Source organism: Lissotriton helveticus, chromosome 3_1 (assembly GCF_964261635.1).
Source record: "Lissotriton helveticus chromosome 3_1, aLisHel1.1, whole genome shotgun sequence".
Lineage (NCBI taxonomy): Eukaryota > Metazoa > Chordata > Amphibia > Caudata > Salamandridae > Lissotriton > Lissotriton helveticus.
The window spans coordinates 1,401,627,289-1,401,641,006 of record NC_136061.1 but is presented as its reverse complement, the minus strand read 5'-3'; the positions used below and the strand labels follow the sequence as shown (position 1 = coordinate 1,401,641,006).

The 13,718-nt window shown below is 44.0% G+C and overlaps 1 protein-coding gene across 12 annotated transcripts in view; it reads right to left on the bottom strand.

Annotated features, from left to right (window-relative positions):
* The window catches only part of KALRN (kalirin RhoGEF kinase), a 1,598,314-nt gene that overhangs the window by 175,993 nt on the left and 1,408,603 nt on the right, over window positions 1-13,718 (bottom strand). For all 12 annotated transcript variants that reach the window (XM_078682047.1, XM_078682045.1, XM_078682043.1 and 9 more), the window contains 3 exons: window positions 12,319-12,369; window positions 11,015-11,092; window positions 6,721-6,906 (listed from right to left, as the gene is read on the bottom strand). In XM_078682047.1, the coding sequence (XP_078538173.1) occupies window positions 6,721-6,906; window positions 11,015-11,092; window positions 12,319-12,369 (315 nt within the window). The remainder of the gene's footprint in view (window positions 1-6,720; window positions 6,907-11,014; window positions 11,093-12,318; window positions 12,370-13,718) is intronic.

Below are 13,718 nucleotides of genomic sequence, written 5' to 3'. Positions count from 1 at the left end.
ATGTCTGCATGTTTCAGGCAAGGACCGCATAGAAACTGTGTTACCCCTAAAGGATTTCAGGCATGCTCGCCACTGCGTCCGGCTCATTAACGCTAGTAAGGAGAAGAGTTCCCAGCTTGTTATTATAGATTAACATTTGGTTTGGGAAACGCTCTTCCAAGCTGGATGAGTAGACAAAATGGGGTTCAAAATCTAGACAACAGGATGCATTGAATGCACCGAATGCACCGCTTGTCTAACAGCTATTCTGCTCCAGAATCCTAAATCACAAGCATTTGCAATGCAAACTCTCGCAAATGCGAGTCCTTTGTGCCACTTGCACTTCAGCTGTAAACATTGCAAGCTAAAGTGTGGGTGCAGCGAGTGGTTGAACAGTAAAGAAATTAGTTTTTTGCTATTTCTTTACTTCATAAGCAATCGCAGCACCCGCGTTTTAGTTGAACATGTTTACAGCTAAAGCGAAAGTGCCCCGAATGTAACAAAAGTACGAGTTACTTACCTTTGGTAACGATGTATCTGGTAGAGACGATTCTAGGCGCAGATTCCTTCACGTAGAATTATCCCCAGGCGTGAGACTGGATCCGGAAACTTTTTGCCACAGCATCCCTGCACGCCGGGGGCGGGGCATCAGCACCCAACTCCGCCCAGGCGGAGTCCGCGCACGTGAAGTCAGGGAGGTTACAAGCCCCGCCCTGTCGCGCCTACGTCAGTTTTCTTCAAATAACTTTTCCGCACCACAACAGAACCACAAAATAAAAAAACCGTGGGAGCATGGGAACAGTGTGCGAAAGAGCATACAAAAAGGAAACCCCATACAAACAGTGCAACACCGCAGTGTCCAAGGGCATGAAGAGAGGAAGAACAGAGCAGAGCCCTGAGCAGCCACCCAACCAACACCTAGACAGCCATCCCCCACCACTCCCCCCGGAGACCAGGAACCGGCGTAAAAGTCATGTCACACCTAGCAGGCCAACAATCACCCCTTGAAAAAAGGAGGAGAGACAGTCCCAACAGGCAGGAACGACCAAACTCCACCCACCCCAGCCTAGAAGGCATCCATCCCCCAAGAACAAGGTTAAGGCGGGACCAGAGAGTTCCAACCCAGAGGGAGTAGAGGGGCTAGGCCCCTAACAGCAAGAGGAAGGAAGGAAGGTAAGATGGAAGGAAACCTCCCCGACTTGGAGCAGCCATAGCAGCGGGCATAGGAACACCAGAAGCCCCACCTTCCCAGAACCAAAGAGAAGGGAACAACACCAACCAGACAGAGCCACAGTGAAGAACAAAAGAAGGCACTCGCAGAGGACACTGCCCCCACCGGGAGGCGAGTACCAAGGACCAGCCCAAGGGTCCTCGCAATACGGGGAGGATGGGCGGGCCGTGAAGGAATCTGCGACTAGAATCATTTCTACCAGATACATCGTTACCGAAGGCAAGTAACTCGTACATCTGATAGAGACTACTAGCTGCAGATTCCATCACGAAGAATAGATACCCTAGCAATACCCACGGGGAAGGAGGGTCTGCGAAAGGACCCCACCAGTCTGGACAGGACAGAAGGACCACAGGGGACCAGCCCCGTAGACCAGGGAGGCAACCTCGTCCCTACCATGCAAGAGGACTCCCCACAAGTCAAACGCCAGCAGCCCCAGAGGGATGTAGGAGGAAGAAGGAAGAGTGGAGGCCCATACACTCACTACAGAGGAACCAAGGACAAGGCCGGAGTGGCCGAAACACCCCACTCCACCCCCAGGGCAACTGAGCTTCCACTCAACGCCAGGACAGGCAGAGGAACAAGAAGAAGCCCAGAGGGCCCGAGGAAACCCACCCAGAGGGAAGGCAACAGGCCAGCCAGAACAGCAGCTGTAACCATAAGCCGCCAGAAGAAGGACACTAAAGCATCCCAGTTCCCAGCCAATACCTATTGCATTGCAAATGCTTGTTTTTGGTAGGCACGGGGAGATTAAGTGACTTGCCCAGAATCACAGTATATGGATACGACCCAGAGGCTCGAAGCTCTGTTTCCCAAAGACGGCAATCGATCCTCTCCCCAGCAGGAAGGAGAGGAATGGCCAGACTTACCACAACAAGGGCCACGCACACAACCTCAAGAAGCAATAGCAACATACAGAAACACCATGAAGAACGGGCACCCGAAGGCAACCAGCACTCCCCAGCAGAGCATAGCTATATAACAGCTACCACTACTACCCCATATAGGGTACGGTATGTCCCACAACACGGGAATCCTCTTTGGAAGAACCTCCGCAACAGAGGAAAAGCAAAGCACCACAGGAAAAAACAGCTCAGCGGAAGGCTTGACATCAGCCCAAGAGAAATAGAAGGCCTAATCTCAGGGCCAAGTCAGTGTAACAAGTCCAGCAAAAAAACATGCGCACACACACAGGCAACAAGGGCCAACCAGCAGCCAACAATGCTAAAGTCCCATCAAGGAGGACCCAATGGCCAGCAAATACCGCCTACAGCAAGAGAATCCAAAAGGCCCAAACCCAGCTCAGTTCAGCAGTCACTGAGGAGGGGAAGGAGGAGGAGGAGGAGGAGAATAAGGCAGAGAAGGAGGAGTAGGAGGGGGAGGGGGAGGACGGAGGCCTGCCATGAACCTCTGGATGGCAGAGTCAGCCGGAGCATGGAACAGGCTGCCATTAAACGGAAGATCAATGAGCCGCTCCCGAATATTCTCAGGGAACACGCCGTCCCGAAGCCAAGCATGGCGACGGAGGGCGACCGAGGAAGCCATAGCCCGGCCCAACACCTCCGAGATGTCCAGATTGGAGCAGAGAATAAATGCCGCTAGCTGCCTGCCATTCAAAGCATGATACCCTAAGTCCACCTGAACAGTCTCCTGGAAAGCAGCGGAACCCAGAGACTCAGCCAAGTCCCACAGACAAGCGGAGGCCCTCGCCAGAACACACAAGGTGTTAAGGGCCCGCAGGGCCGCGCTGGTCTAGGCAAACATGTTGCGCCCCCAAGAGTCCAGCCAGCGGGCCTCCAGGGACGGTGGAGGCAGGGAGGGAAAAGCGGTCCTCAAAAGTGGACTGGCAGTAGAGGGATGGAGGGAGAGGCACGCCGGGTCAGGTGTTGAGGCACCGGATCTCCAGTCTCATACCTGGGGATAATTCTACGTGAAGGAATCTGCGGCTAGTAGTCTATCAGATGTAAGTAAATAGGAAGATAAATGCGGATGCATGCTTTTTTTACCCCTATTTGTTTACTTTTGTTACAATGGCAGCACCCGCGCTTAGGCTTTGAACATCTTAGGCTAAAGCGCAGGTGCCGAGATTGCTTAAAAAGTAAAGAAATTTCTGTTTTTTAAGTAATATCTCAAAAAGGGGGTGGTGATGGACAGAGTATCTGAGTTAATCAGAACACTCCTACCCAGTCAACAGATCAGGGCTTGATCCATCACCGTTTTTTTTAGCTCACTGCACCATCCCAGTTCAGAACCTGGCTATATGCAAATTAGTCTGTCCCTGGCCCAGTGCATCATGGGAACAGGGCAGACCAAACTACCAAGCCAATTCTTCACTGGAAAGGAAACAAGCTTCCGGGGACCGGTTTCTGGCATTACAGCCGTCTTCGGCCCGGCTTGCTTGAATCCTGATGGTGCAGTGAGCAAGGGACTCATGTCTGAGCATACCCTTCCACACTCATGGTGGCCAAAAATATTTCAAAAAAGGGGGTGGTGATGGACAGAGTATCTGGGTTAATCAGAACACTCCTACCCAGTCAACAGATCAGGGCTTGATCCATCACCGTTTTTTTAGCTCACTGCACCATCCCAGTTCAGAACCTGGCTATATGCAAATTAGTCTGTCCCTGGCCCAGTGCATCATGGGAACAGGGCAGACCAAACTACCAAGCCAATTCTTCACTGGAAAGGAAACAAGCTTCCGGGGACCGGTTTCTGGCATTACAGCCGTCTTCGGCCCGGCTTGCTTGAACCCTGATGGTGCAGTGAGCAAGGGACTCATGTCTGAGCATACCCTTCCACACTCATGGTGGCCAAAAATATTTCAAAAAGGGGGTGGTGATGGACAGAGTATCTGAGTTAATCAGAACACTCCTACCCAGTCAACAGATCAGGGCTTGATCCATCACCGTTTTTTAGCTCACTGCACCATCCCAGTTCAGAACCTGGCTATATGCAAATTAGTCTGTCCCTGGCCCAGTGCATCATGGGAACAGGGCAGACCAAACTACCAAGCCAATTCTTCACTGGAAAGGAAACAAGCTTCCGGGGACCGGTTTCTGGCATTACAGCCGTCTTCGGCCCGGCTTGCTTGAATCCTGATGGTGCAGTGAGCAAGGGACTCATGTCTGAGCATACCCTTCCACACTCATGGTGGCCAAAAATATTTCAAAAAGGGGGTGGTGATGGACAGAGTATCTGAGTTAATCAGAACACTCCTACCCAGTCAACAGATCAGGGCTTGATCCATCGCCGTTTTTTAGCTCACTGCACCATCCCAGTTCAGAACCTGGCTATATGCAAATTAGTCTGTCCCTGGCCCAGTGCATCATGGGAACAGGGCAGACCAAACTACCAAGCCAATTCTTCACTGGAAAGGAAACAAGCTTCCGGGGACCGGTTTCTGGCATTACAGCCGTCTTCGGCCCGGCTTGCTTGAATCCTGATGGTGCAGTGAGCAAGGGACTCATGTCTGAGCATACCCTTCCACACTCATGGTGGCCAAAAATATTTCAAAAAGGGGGTGGTGATGGACAGAGTATCTGAGTTAATCAGAACACTCCTACCCAGTCAACAGATCAGGGCTTGATCCATCACCGTTTTTTAGCTCACTGCACCATCCCAGTTCAGAACCTGGCTATATGCAAATTAGTAATATCGGCACCTGCGTTTTAGCTTAAGCTGTTTAAAGCTAAAGCGCGGTGAAGGCACAGTAAAAAAAAAAGTAAATACATTTAAAAAAAGGCATGCAACTGCCATAATTAGTGCTCGCCATGCTAGTTAAAAAATAAAATACATTGTGGAGACCATGTTATGCCCTGCAAAAGCAGGCAGGATAAAGACCATTAACAAAAGAGTGCTCAGAGGCTGTAATTAAAAGCTAGGGAGCAACAACACATAAGAGGGGATGTCTTGATGGGATGTAACACCAGAAGACAGGCAGGTACTAAGGTGGGACTAATAAGCCTATTAAGAAATCAAAGGCCAACCTTTTCAAAGGGCAGTGACAGAAGGCAATTAAAAAAATGGGCGGGGAGTGCTCGGAGCTTACAGGCCATACCTGAATACAGCAGGTCTCGAAGAGACAGCGCAAACACTGCCTAGGCAAGACCTAAACATGTTTAAGGATAAATGTCTTGGTCCAGCAAACAAACAATTGAAAATCTATACATAGATTTTCCTTGTGGCTTAAACCAAAGTATAATTTTACAAAACTTCATACCTTTCTCAAAGGAATGCGTAGTACTCAAAATCAATTACTTTATTCTTTGAAAGGTATATTACTACGTATTTTAAGTTTAGATAATGCAAGCATTTGCCTTCTACTGAGAGTTTGGCAAAAATGTAAAATCTGAGAAATGTAGAATGAAGGATTCCAAAAAATGTGGGTAAATTATTATGAAAATCATCATGAAAGAAGTCAATAGTAATACATAAGCATTCTGCAGACGTAACTTACTTTATGCTGAAGAAAATATACATTTAAACTATTGTGTCCCCATGGAAAACAGTTACTGTTATTCACACAATGAGCATTTCTGTAAATGTTTACGTAGAAATCGAAATATTCCTGATTAAGTATCAGTCTATACTGTTAGGCTTTTCCCGTGCAATAGGTGAGCTGTGGGTGCAGTAAAATGGTACTCTATGGAAAATGTTAGCTGCACCCACAAATTCGGCATTTGTGGGTAAAGAACTATTTTCCTTGTATTTTGCCACCCTGAGCACACCCAGAAATGGACTCTTAAATATGGTAGGTGTACCCGTGCTTTCAGAGTAAAATCGGTCGTAGAACACTAACTAGTTTAATATGGATGTAGGAGAATAGGTTTGTTAATGGAGAAAAACAAAAATCAATGTGAAGAAAAAAAAAAGTGTTTAGGAACAAAAGGAAAAAAGGCACTGCAATTCTAAACCGACATCCAGTTAGAAATCTAATAAAGTTAGATTTCCAGCATTTACTCTAAAAAGGGCCCGGCGTCAGAAAACCCAGCAGGCGTGAGCGTCCTACTGGATTTCCAAATTGCCAGAGTGAACGTATGTTTGCGGCAGCCCACGATTACTTGGCAAAGTTTCAAAGGGAGGACCTGACAATTGTTAGTAAAGCTTTCAAAGGAACGTATTCCGGTATTCTGCTGACCTTTACCAAGCACCCCTGTCCACACTGTCACTACGAAGGACGCCCTGATCCTGCATTTTAACAATTTCCAGCTGCAGCAACAAGGCGTGGACCGGCACACAAAGGGTGACTCCCTAATTCTCACATGGTTGCTGGTCTCAGTTCTCATTTCCCTTCTTCCCAGTTACACTGCCAGAACTTTCAATATCAGATCAAAGCATGGGTTTTCCTTTCCTCTTGTGAGACATCTTCCTTAAGACCACCCTGTCGGGTGTGGCCAACTTTCTAATGCTCTGAAACAGTGGCCTTTACTTCAGCTGACAGTTACTTAGGGACTAGAATTAAAAATCAGTGTGTAGTCATTTTTTCCATCTGGCTCACAGTTCAGACGTACCTTTATGCTCCTTTTGAACATATACCCTGGCGTTAAAGAGCCTTTCCTGAGAAGCTCGCTGAAGATGACAATCTGCTCAAAGAGGAAGACCCTTCTTTCCTTCGTCCGCGACTGCATGCCGGAATCCTGTTCGATGACATAAAACGTGTCCTGCTGCAATAGCTTTCCCTGAGCGGTCAGCTTGCCCTAGAAGGAAAATTGAAATTTAATGCAAGGTCTGAAAAAAGAATGAAATCACTAGGCACCAAAGAGCTGCACACTCATTCTTATTCCTGCTATTCTATGCAACATGAAGAGTTCTGGATCCCAAAAAAGCATGCATTGCGACTGCAGTCAAACCGAAACACAGGACAAATGACAAAGCTTCAGGTACTCCACACAAGATCGCAAAAAGAAACATATAAAGCTGTTCTCTTTGTCACTATTGTTTTGTTTTACATTAGTTCCGCACAATTGTTCTATGCCTCCCAAAAACAAGCAAAAGCCACACTGCACACACAAGCATTCTTTTGCTCTTACTGCCCTCCATCTTTTTCGTTCTTTCCTTCCTGCTTTCTATCCTTAATCCACTTTTTCCATCCATCTTCCTTCCTTTTCCCATTTTATCACACCTTCTGTCCCTCTTTTTATTTATCTTTCCTTCTCTCCATCCTGGTTTGTCTTTTTTCTTCCTTCCCTTTTCATCTATCAGCCATTCTTTCCACCCATTGCCTTATTCTCCTCTCCATCCACCCATCTCACACTCTCCTCTTCAACCTACGTACAGAAAAATAGATTTATGAGCTCCTTAGAACATGAGTTTCCGATCAAAGTCAATTAAGCTTTATACAACAACTTAAATATTTCTCATTGCACAGAACTGCCTAGTGACACCCACTATTGCTCAAAACACTAAAGCGGCGGGAGGTGGGTGGTAAGGATGCCCCTCAAACTACATACAGTTACAATATATGTTTATGTTCATAATGTGTGTAATATGTTGCATGGCAATGCATTTGAATTCGCAAACAGTCAGATGGTATAAATTTGCATAATTATAGTAAAGAATTTGCACACTTTATCACTTGTTCCCGAGCTTTGTCAATAAAGCCCAAATATTTAGAAAAACAGTAACCAAGGTGAAAATGAACCTGTTCATCGATAGCTCAATAGCGGCGACACCTATTGTTAACTGATATCACAACAAAAACAACTAAGGTGAGCAACTTATGAGGATGTTTCTTTGGATGATAAAACAATGCATAATTAAAAGGTAAACATATTTCCTATAGGGAGAATAAGAGTGACAATTCAAGGAGTTGAATATCAAAATATAGTTAGCATAAATATCTTCTGACAAATATTGGGTTCCCAAATATCATTTAAAATATTCCATCTGGTGTATCTCTTCTCAAAGTAACTTCAGTAGGACGATATTTATGAACACCCATATTAAGGACACAATATTCCTGTCAGATTATGCTTCCGCAATGATACTGTGTCCCCATACCCTTAAGCAGGTAAACTGTTCAAAGAGGGTAGTATGTCAGGACAGAATAAACAGATTTGTTTTTACATAAACATTGCTCCCTATATATAGTTTACCAAAACATTATCCCATTGGGTGTAGACATCATCTCCAATGGGTTTGAGATTTTCAAACGTTATATTTAGCAACCACTATTTGTGGCTGGTGATATTCTGGGACCACAACTCCAGGACTACAAGAGTTATTTGGGAAGGGCTGTGTGCTGTCTTGCTGTCCCTTTTCTGTCGATACAGTGGTCACTGCAGCTTGCAGTGAACCGACTGCGAAGCTTTCTACTGCATTACATTCATGAACATGCCAAACACAGTTTACTCTGCACTTAGCACTACGCAACCTCACCCAGTCATGGTGAGGGACGACATACTTCAGGCTCATGGGATTTAAACAAGCGTTTTTTAAATATTATTAAAAAGAGAGTCCTGGTGATGTGTAATAGATTGCTTAGGTAGGAGGAGAAGCAATTTGGTAAATCTGAGTTTTCAGACTTGTAACAAGGTTTTCACAGCGGGTGAAGGCAGTAATAGAATGCCAAGTTCTTCACGTGTCAACAAAAGTTGCAGTCAAGTATAAAGATTAAACATTGAAGTGAAGAGAATGATTATGAAGAGGGTAGAGATGTAGCTGGGGTGGCAATAAAACTTGGAAGAATATGGAACATGGGATAGCAGACCTAGAGCTGTCAGCTTAGAAATTGGAGGACACAAGAGAAAAAGCTGATGAAGATAGCAAGTTTGGCAATATCAAATCCTCGGTTCAGCCCCTAAACTTGCTTCCTATAGAAAAGGGCCTAAGCATCAAGTTGTCATGCAGCACCCAGAACTCATACTGCTGATAATATGATCGCAATTAGCAAAGCATGATGGCTTACCACTACAAACGTGACTGGGGATCCACTACTGAACGCCACACCACACCAGTTTTAAACCAAGAACCACTATGGAGAATAAACATTTACCACAGGGATGGACAAGAATGAGCCTAACAGAATGGCAACAACATCACTACCCATTCTGACATGAGCTAAAAACCATGTGTATTGCCAAATCTTCATGAAATATTGGACATTTTAATAAGATGCCACAGTTTCTGTGCCATTAACGTTCATCAATTTTTTTGCATACATGTTCAACATTTGCATGCAGCCTTTATGGAAAACACCAGTGGAAAAAAAGAAGCACATTGCATTAGCGAAACACAAAAGAGAATGTGAACCAAAATAATTCTGGCTATACTATAGTTGAAGTACGATGGTGCATGTGGAGAAATTAAGCGTAAAAAGTGATTTTGATGCAGCATTCTAGGCTGGCTGCATGCTATCGAGAGGATTATAAATAAATACCACAGCTGGTGAATGTGTGGTGAAGTACAGTATGGTTTTGAAGATGACAGGGCAGGTGAGGAATGGCATTTTACCATTTGATTTAAATACTATGTTAAAGGATAGACAAATGAAAATACAAAGTGGGAAAGAGCATTACCCCTGAGTTACTCCCATAGAAACAAATACATGAGCATCCGGAACCAAAGTAAAAGGGCAAACTAATGTTATGTTAACTGGTACAGCAGTGGCCAACTACTTGGCCTGTTGCTGTTGCTGTGGTTATCAATTACAATGGTCCTCTGCAAAAGATAGGTCTGACCGTTCCAGAGGGCTCCAATGCTTAAGTAAGGTGCGTGAGAACTGGCGATGTTCATTCCTCAGAGGACTGCATGTGCTAATTTATTCTAGCCTCTTGCTGCTTCTTCCAACAGGGTGCTTATTTTATCAGTTTAAAGGGTTTCATGTTGAAAATATGGATTCACGTATGTCAAAGCAGGCATGAGGGCACTACTGGTACTTTTAAGCGACCTGTATTGTATCAAAACCTACATAGCCAAGGAACCCAATGAGAAATGGAGTACTTTGTGACCTTGTTGGGGATAAGGAATTGCTATATAAATAGTACATACGTAATAGCTTATTTACCAACAAGCCAAATAAAATGTAGGCCAGCAAGAGATCTGGAAAGTATGCTATAACTACCTATACAATACACTAAAATAAATTACATTTGAAGCAAATAGTATATTTTTTACCCAAAGTCTACAAACACAAAATCATGGCTGGTAAACCTAAAACTTGAGCTCTACGTTCCTATCAGTAATAAAGTTGCCCACAGTAAATATTTCCCTGCATTGCAACGTTTTACAAACCAATTTGTGCCTGCACGGTATACAGAATATTAATCCATCTTGACCCAGAGCTTGCCTACATCATTACTGAATTGTAAAATAATAACATTCTCAGCAGTTCAGGCCTGTTTTGCAAGCAACTCCTAATTGTCACCCTCAAAGGACTGCCAAAATAAAACAAATTTCTGCAGTAGTTGCGAGGAAGGTTTGCAAATAAATGATTTTCCATAAACTAATGCGGTAGGGCTATTACTGCATTAACGTGCTGAAAAATTAAATTGGTCTCAACTAACTGGTCTAACAGCATGAATAATTGAAAAAATTAACCAAACTAATTGCCACACGCCAAAAGATAGCTCACCTATTATATCGACGATATAAAAATGGAAGCTTTCTGTGCATCCATCAAATATATTGAGGCTATTTAGTTATAAGAAGTGAATGTCAAAAATGTACCTGCTCATTAAGAGTAGATAAAAAAATATGTATTTCTCACCTCCAGATTGAGAGACACTGAAGGTACTTACTTCCGTTAATGGAGTACAATTACACATGGAAAAAAAATACAACGTAAAAAAGAATGCATCACTTTACCTCGAAACCCTGAAGTCGTCCCAAGTTCATCATATCATTGCAGCGTTTTGGAACAAGGCACATTAACTCCACTGCTTTCTGAAAAACAAAAATCAAGAGGGGCAGTTTCAGCCAAAAATATCTTTGACAAGGATTCAAAATGAAATGAGTTCCATTATTAGGAGACATTTTAGGTCTGATGCACTAAATAACAGTAAACCTCCTGATGCTTGGACACTCACCCATGAATTAGTTATGTACAGGTATGGCACTAAATTACAGATCTGCCAGGTGTATGTGAAGAGGATCACCATTTTTGTACCTTCCCTGATACACACCCATCTTCCCTAACCCTACTATACTCCAGGGAGCATAACTCCACGTCCAGGAGTAGGACATTTGTGAAATTTCACAAATATCCTTTTCCATGCCAAATGTTTTCTTCCCTCACACCCCACAAGAAAAGAGGAGTGTTCTCTGATTTCTCATACTTTCTGAAACAATTAGACCTATTTCCTGCAAATGCAAGTCTAAAAATGTAGAGGTGCTGACATGAAATAGAAAATGTGGAACAACACCCACCAAGTTATTACTTATTTGCTTTTCGTTTCCCTAGCGACACCTGTGACGCCCCTGGAAACACTACTATTCCTCCAACAGGTGCATACGTTTTGTAACTGTTGTACACCCCTGTGTCATCGCTCCTTCTCCAACTGCATCAATCGCATTTATCAGTGGACAAACGTTCTGCATGCAAAATGTGAATTCTATTCCAAGTGTAGGTGCAAACCTTTGAGAATCAGCCCACATGAACTCCCTTGGTTTACTGCTGATAAAGTTGTAAACTTTCACTATCAGACATGGCCCAATGACTCTAAAACATGTAAAACGATCCGTTATTAATATGCAGGCTCTCTTAAACGTCATCATGTAAACCACTTCCAAGATGACCCGCATTAATAGTGTAGTTCACAACAGTACAATAGGCAAAGGCAGGAGCGAAAACGAGCAGCCTGAACACCCTATTTAAAGGACAGGTGTGAGAATGAAACCACAGAAAGTTGAACGTCTAAGCAGCGGTACAGAGTTCCTTACACTTTTCCTATATTTAAAGATTCTCCCGCCAAGCATCGTATGTAGACATACTGTAATCGGAGACTCTAAAAATATAGGCTAGATAGGAAAATCACTGAGATTTTTGAAGTTAGGGTGAGTAGTCATTAGTTTTGAGTATTACATCATCATCTAGAAGAAGGATTCATAGCTTTTAGTTACAGAATAGAAAATAATGATATTTAATGTTCACTTAGACATGAATCACATACTTGTGTCTCGGAACACTCCAGCCCCGCCTTTTCACTGTATTTCAAGAAATCCTGAAAAGAAAAAAAAAAGATGCTCTTAATGACACTGGGTACGAAAATTAAATAAATGTGCTTGATGTTGAGCTACATATAATAAATAACACTGCCATCCATTAAGTCATCCATTTACGGATCTGTACATCTATCCGAAAAAAATCACATTGTCAGCCTGTTTGTGTATGTGGTGTTGTGCGCTTAAGGACAGTGGTCCAATGTCCTTGTGCTGGGATTTCTGTTGCTATTATTCTTCAGCAGATGTCTTGGTCCTCATCAAGGGATCTCTTGACAAATCACAAATGTCCTAATGCCTACAGTGGCGGCAGGTCCTTTTCATTTGTCACTGCCAAAATCTGTAATCTCTCTGCAAATGCTGATCTCCGTTTGACACAAAAACATTTTATTTTGGGCAGATTGCTAAAGACAATGTTCTTACACGCCTCTATGTAGCAACTTTAAACTGGTGCATCGTTTTTTTTTTACGTAGCAATTTGACCCCGTGGGCAACAATATCGTTCATTAACAGCTAACTGATTCCCTCGTCCGTTCTGTCGACCATCTTATGCACACAACGCTTGCATAGAGTGTGAGTTTGCTTTAGGAGTTTGTTGCATTTATATACTTCAACTATGAAACTGAAAAACGAGTTACTCCTTGGTAACTGAATAATGCATTGGCCTCGTCACTTAAACAAGCATTGGCAAAGCCAATAAGTCTCCTTTCAAAGCAGATCTGCAGCAGCAAGAAAGACAAAATAATGCTGGTTTCTGGTGCTGAACTGCCAAAATGCCTACAACTGCAAAAAGAATTGATGGACAGAATGCAGAACAATGTCATACATTCACCCCAGTACAGAGTTCTGGGCCTAAATCCATCATTTGTTTGCTCACTATGCCATTCCAGTTTGAAACCAGCCATATGCAAATCAGTCTTGACCCTGTGCCCCACAGGAACAGTCCGGCCCGAACTGCCAAGCCTGGTCCTCCCTGTACTGGAAACAAGCATCCTAGGACAGGTTTCGGGATTTCACCCCATATCAGCCAGGATAGCTGGTCTCCAGTGGCATGGAGAGCACGGGACCCATGTCTGGGCATACCCGTCCCACTCTGGGGTAACAAATGCAAAAAGAACAATTGATGGACAGAATAATGGATTTAACTCCGATCTCTAGACAGGCAGAGAGTGTTTGAATCATTCGACATTCCGTCCATCATTTGTTGCAGTTACACTTTTCGCCCTAAATGGGATGGGTATTCCCAGACGGGGGTCCCTTGCTCACTGGATTCAAGCTAGCCTGGCTGATGAAGGGTGACATACCCTGAAACCGGTCCCAAGATGCTTGTTTCCGGTCCAGGGAGGACTTG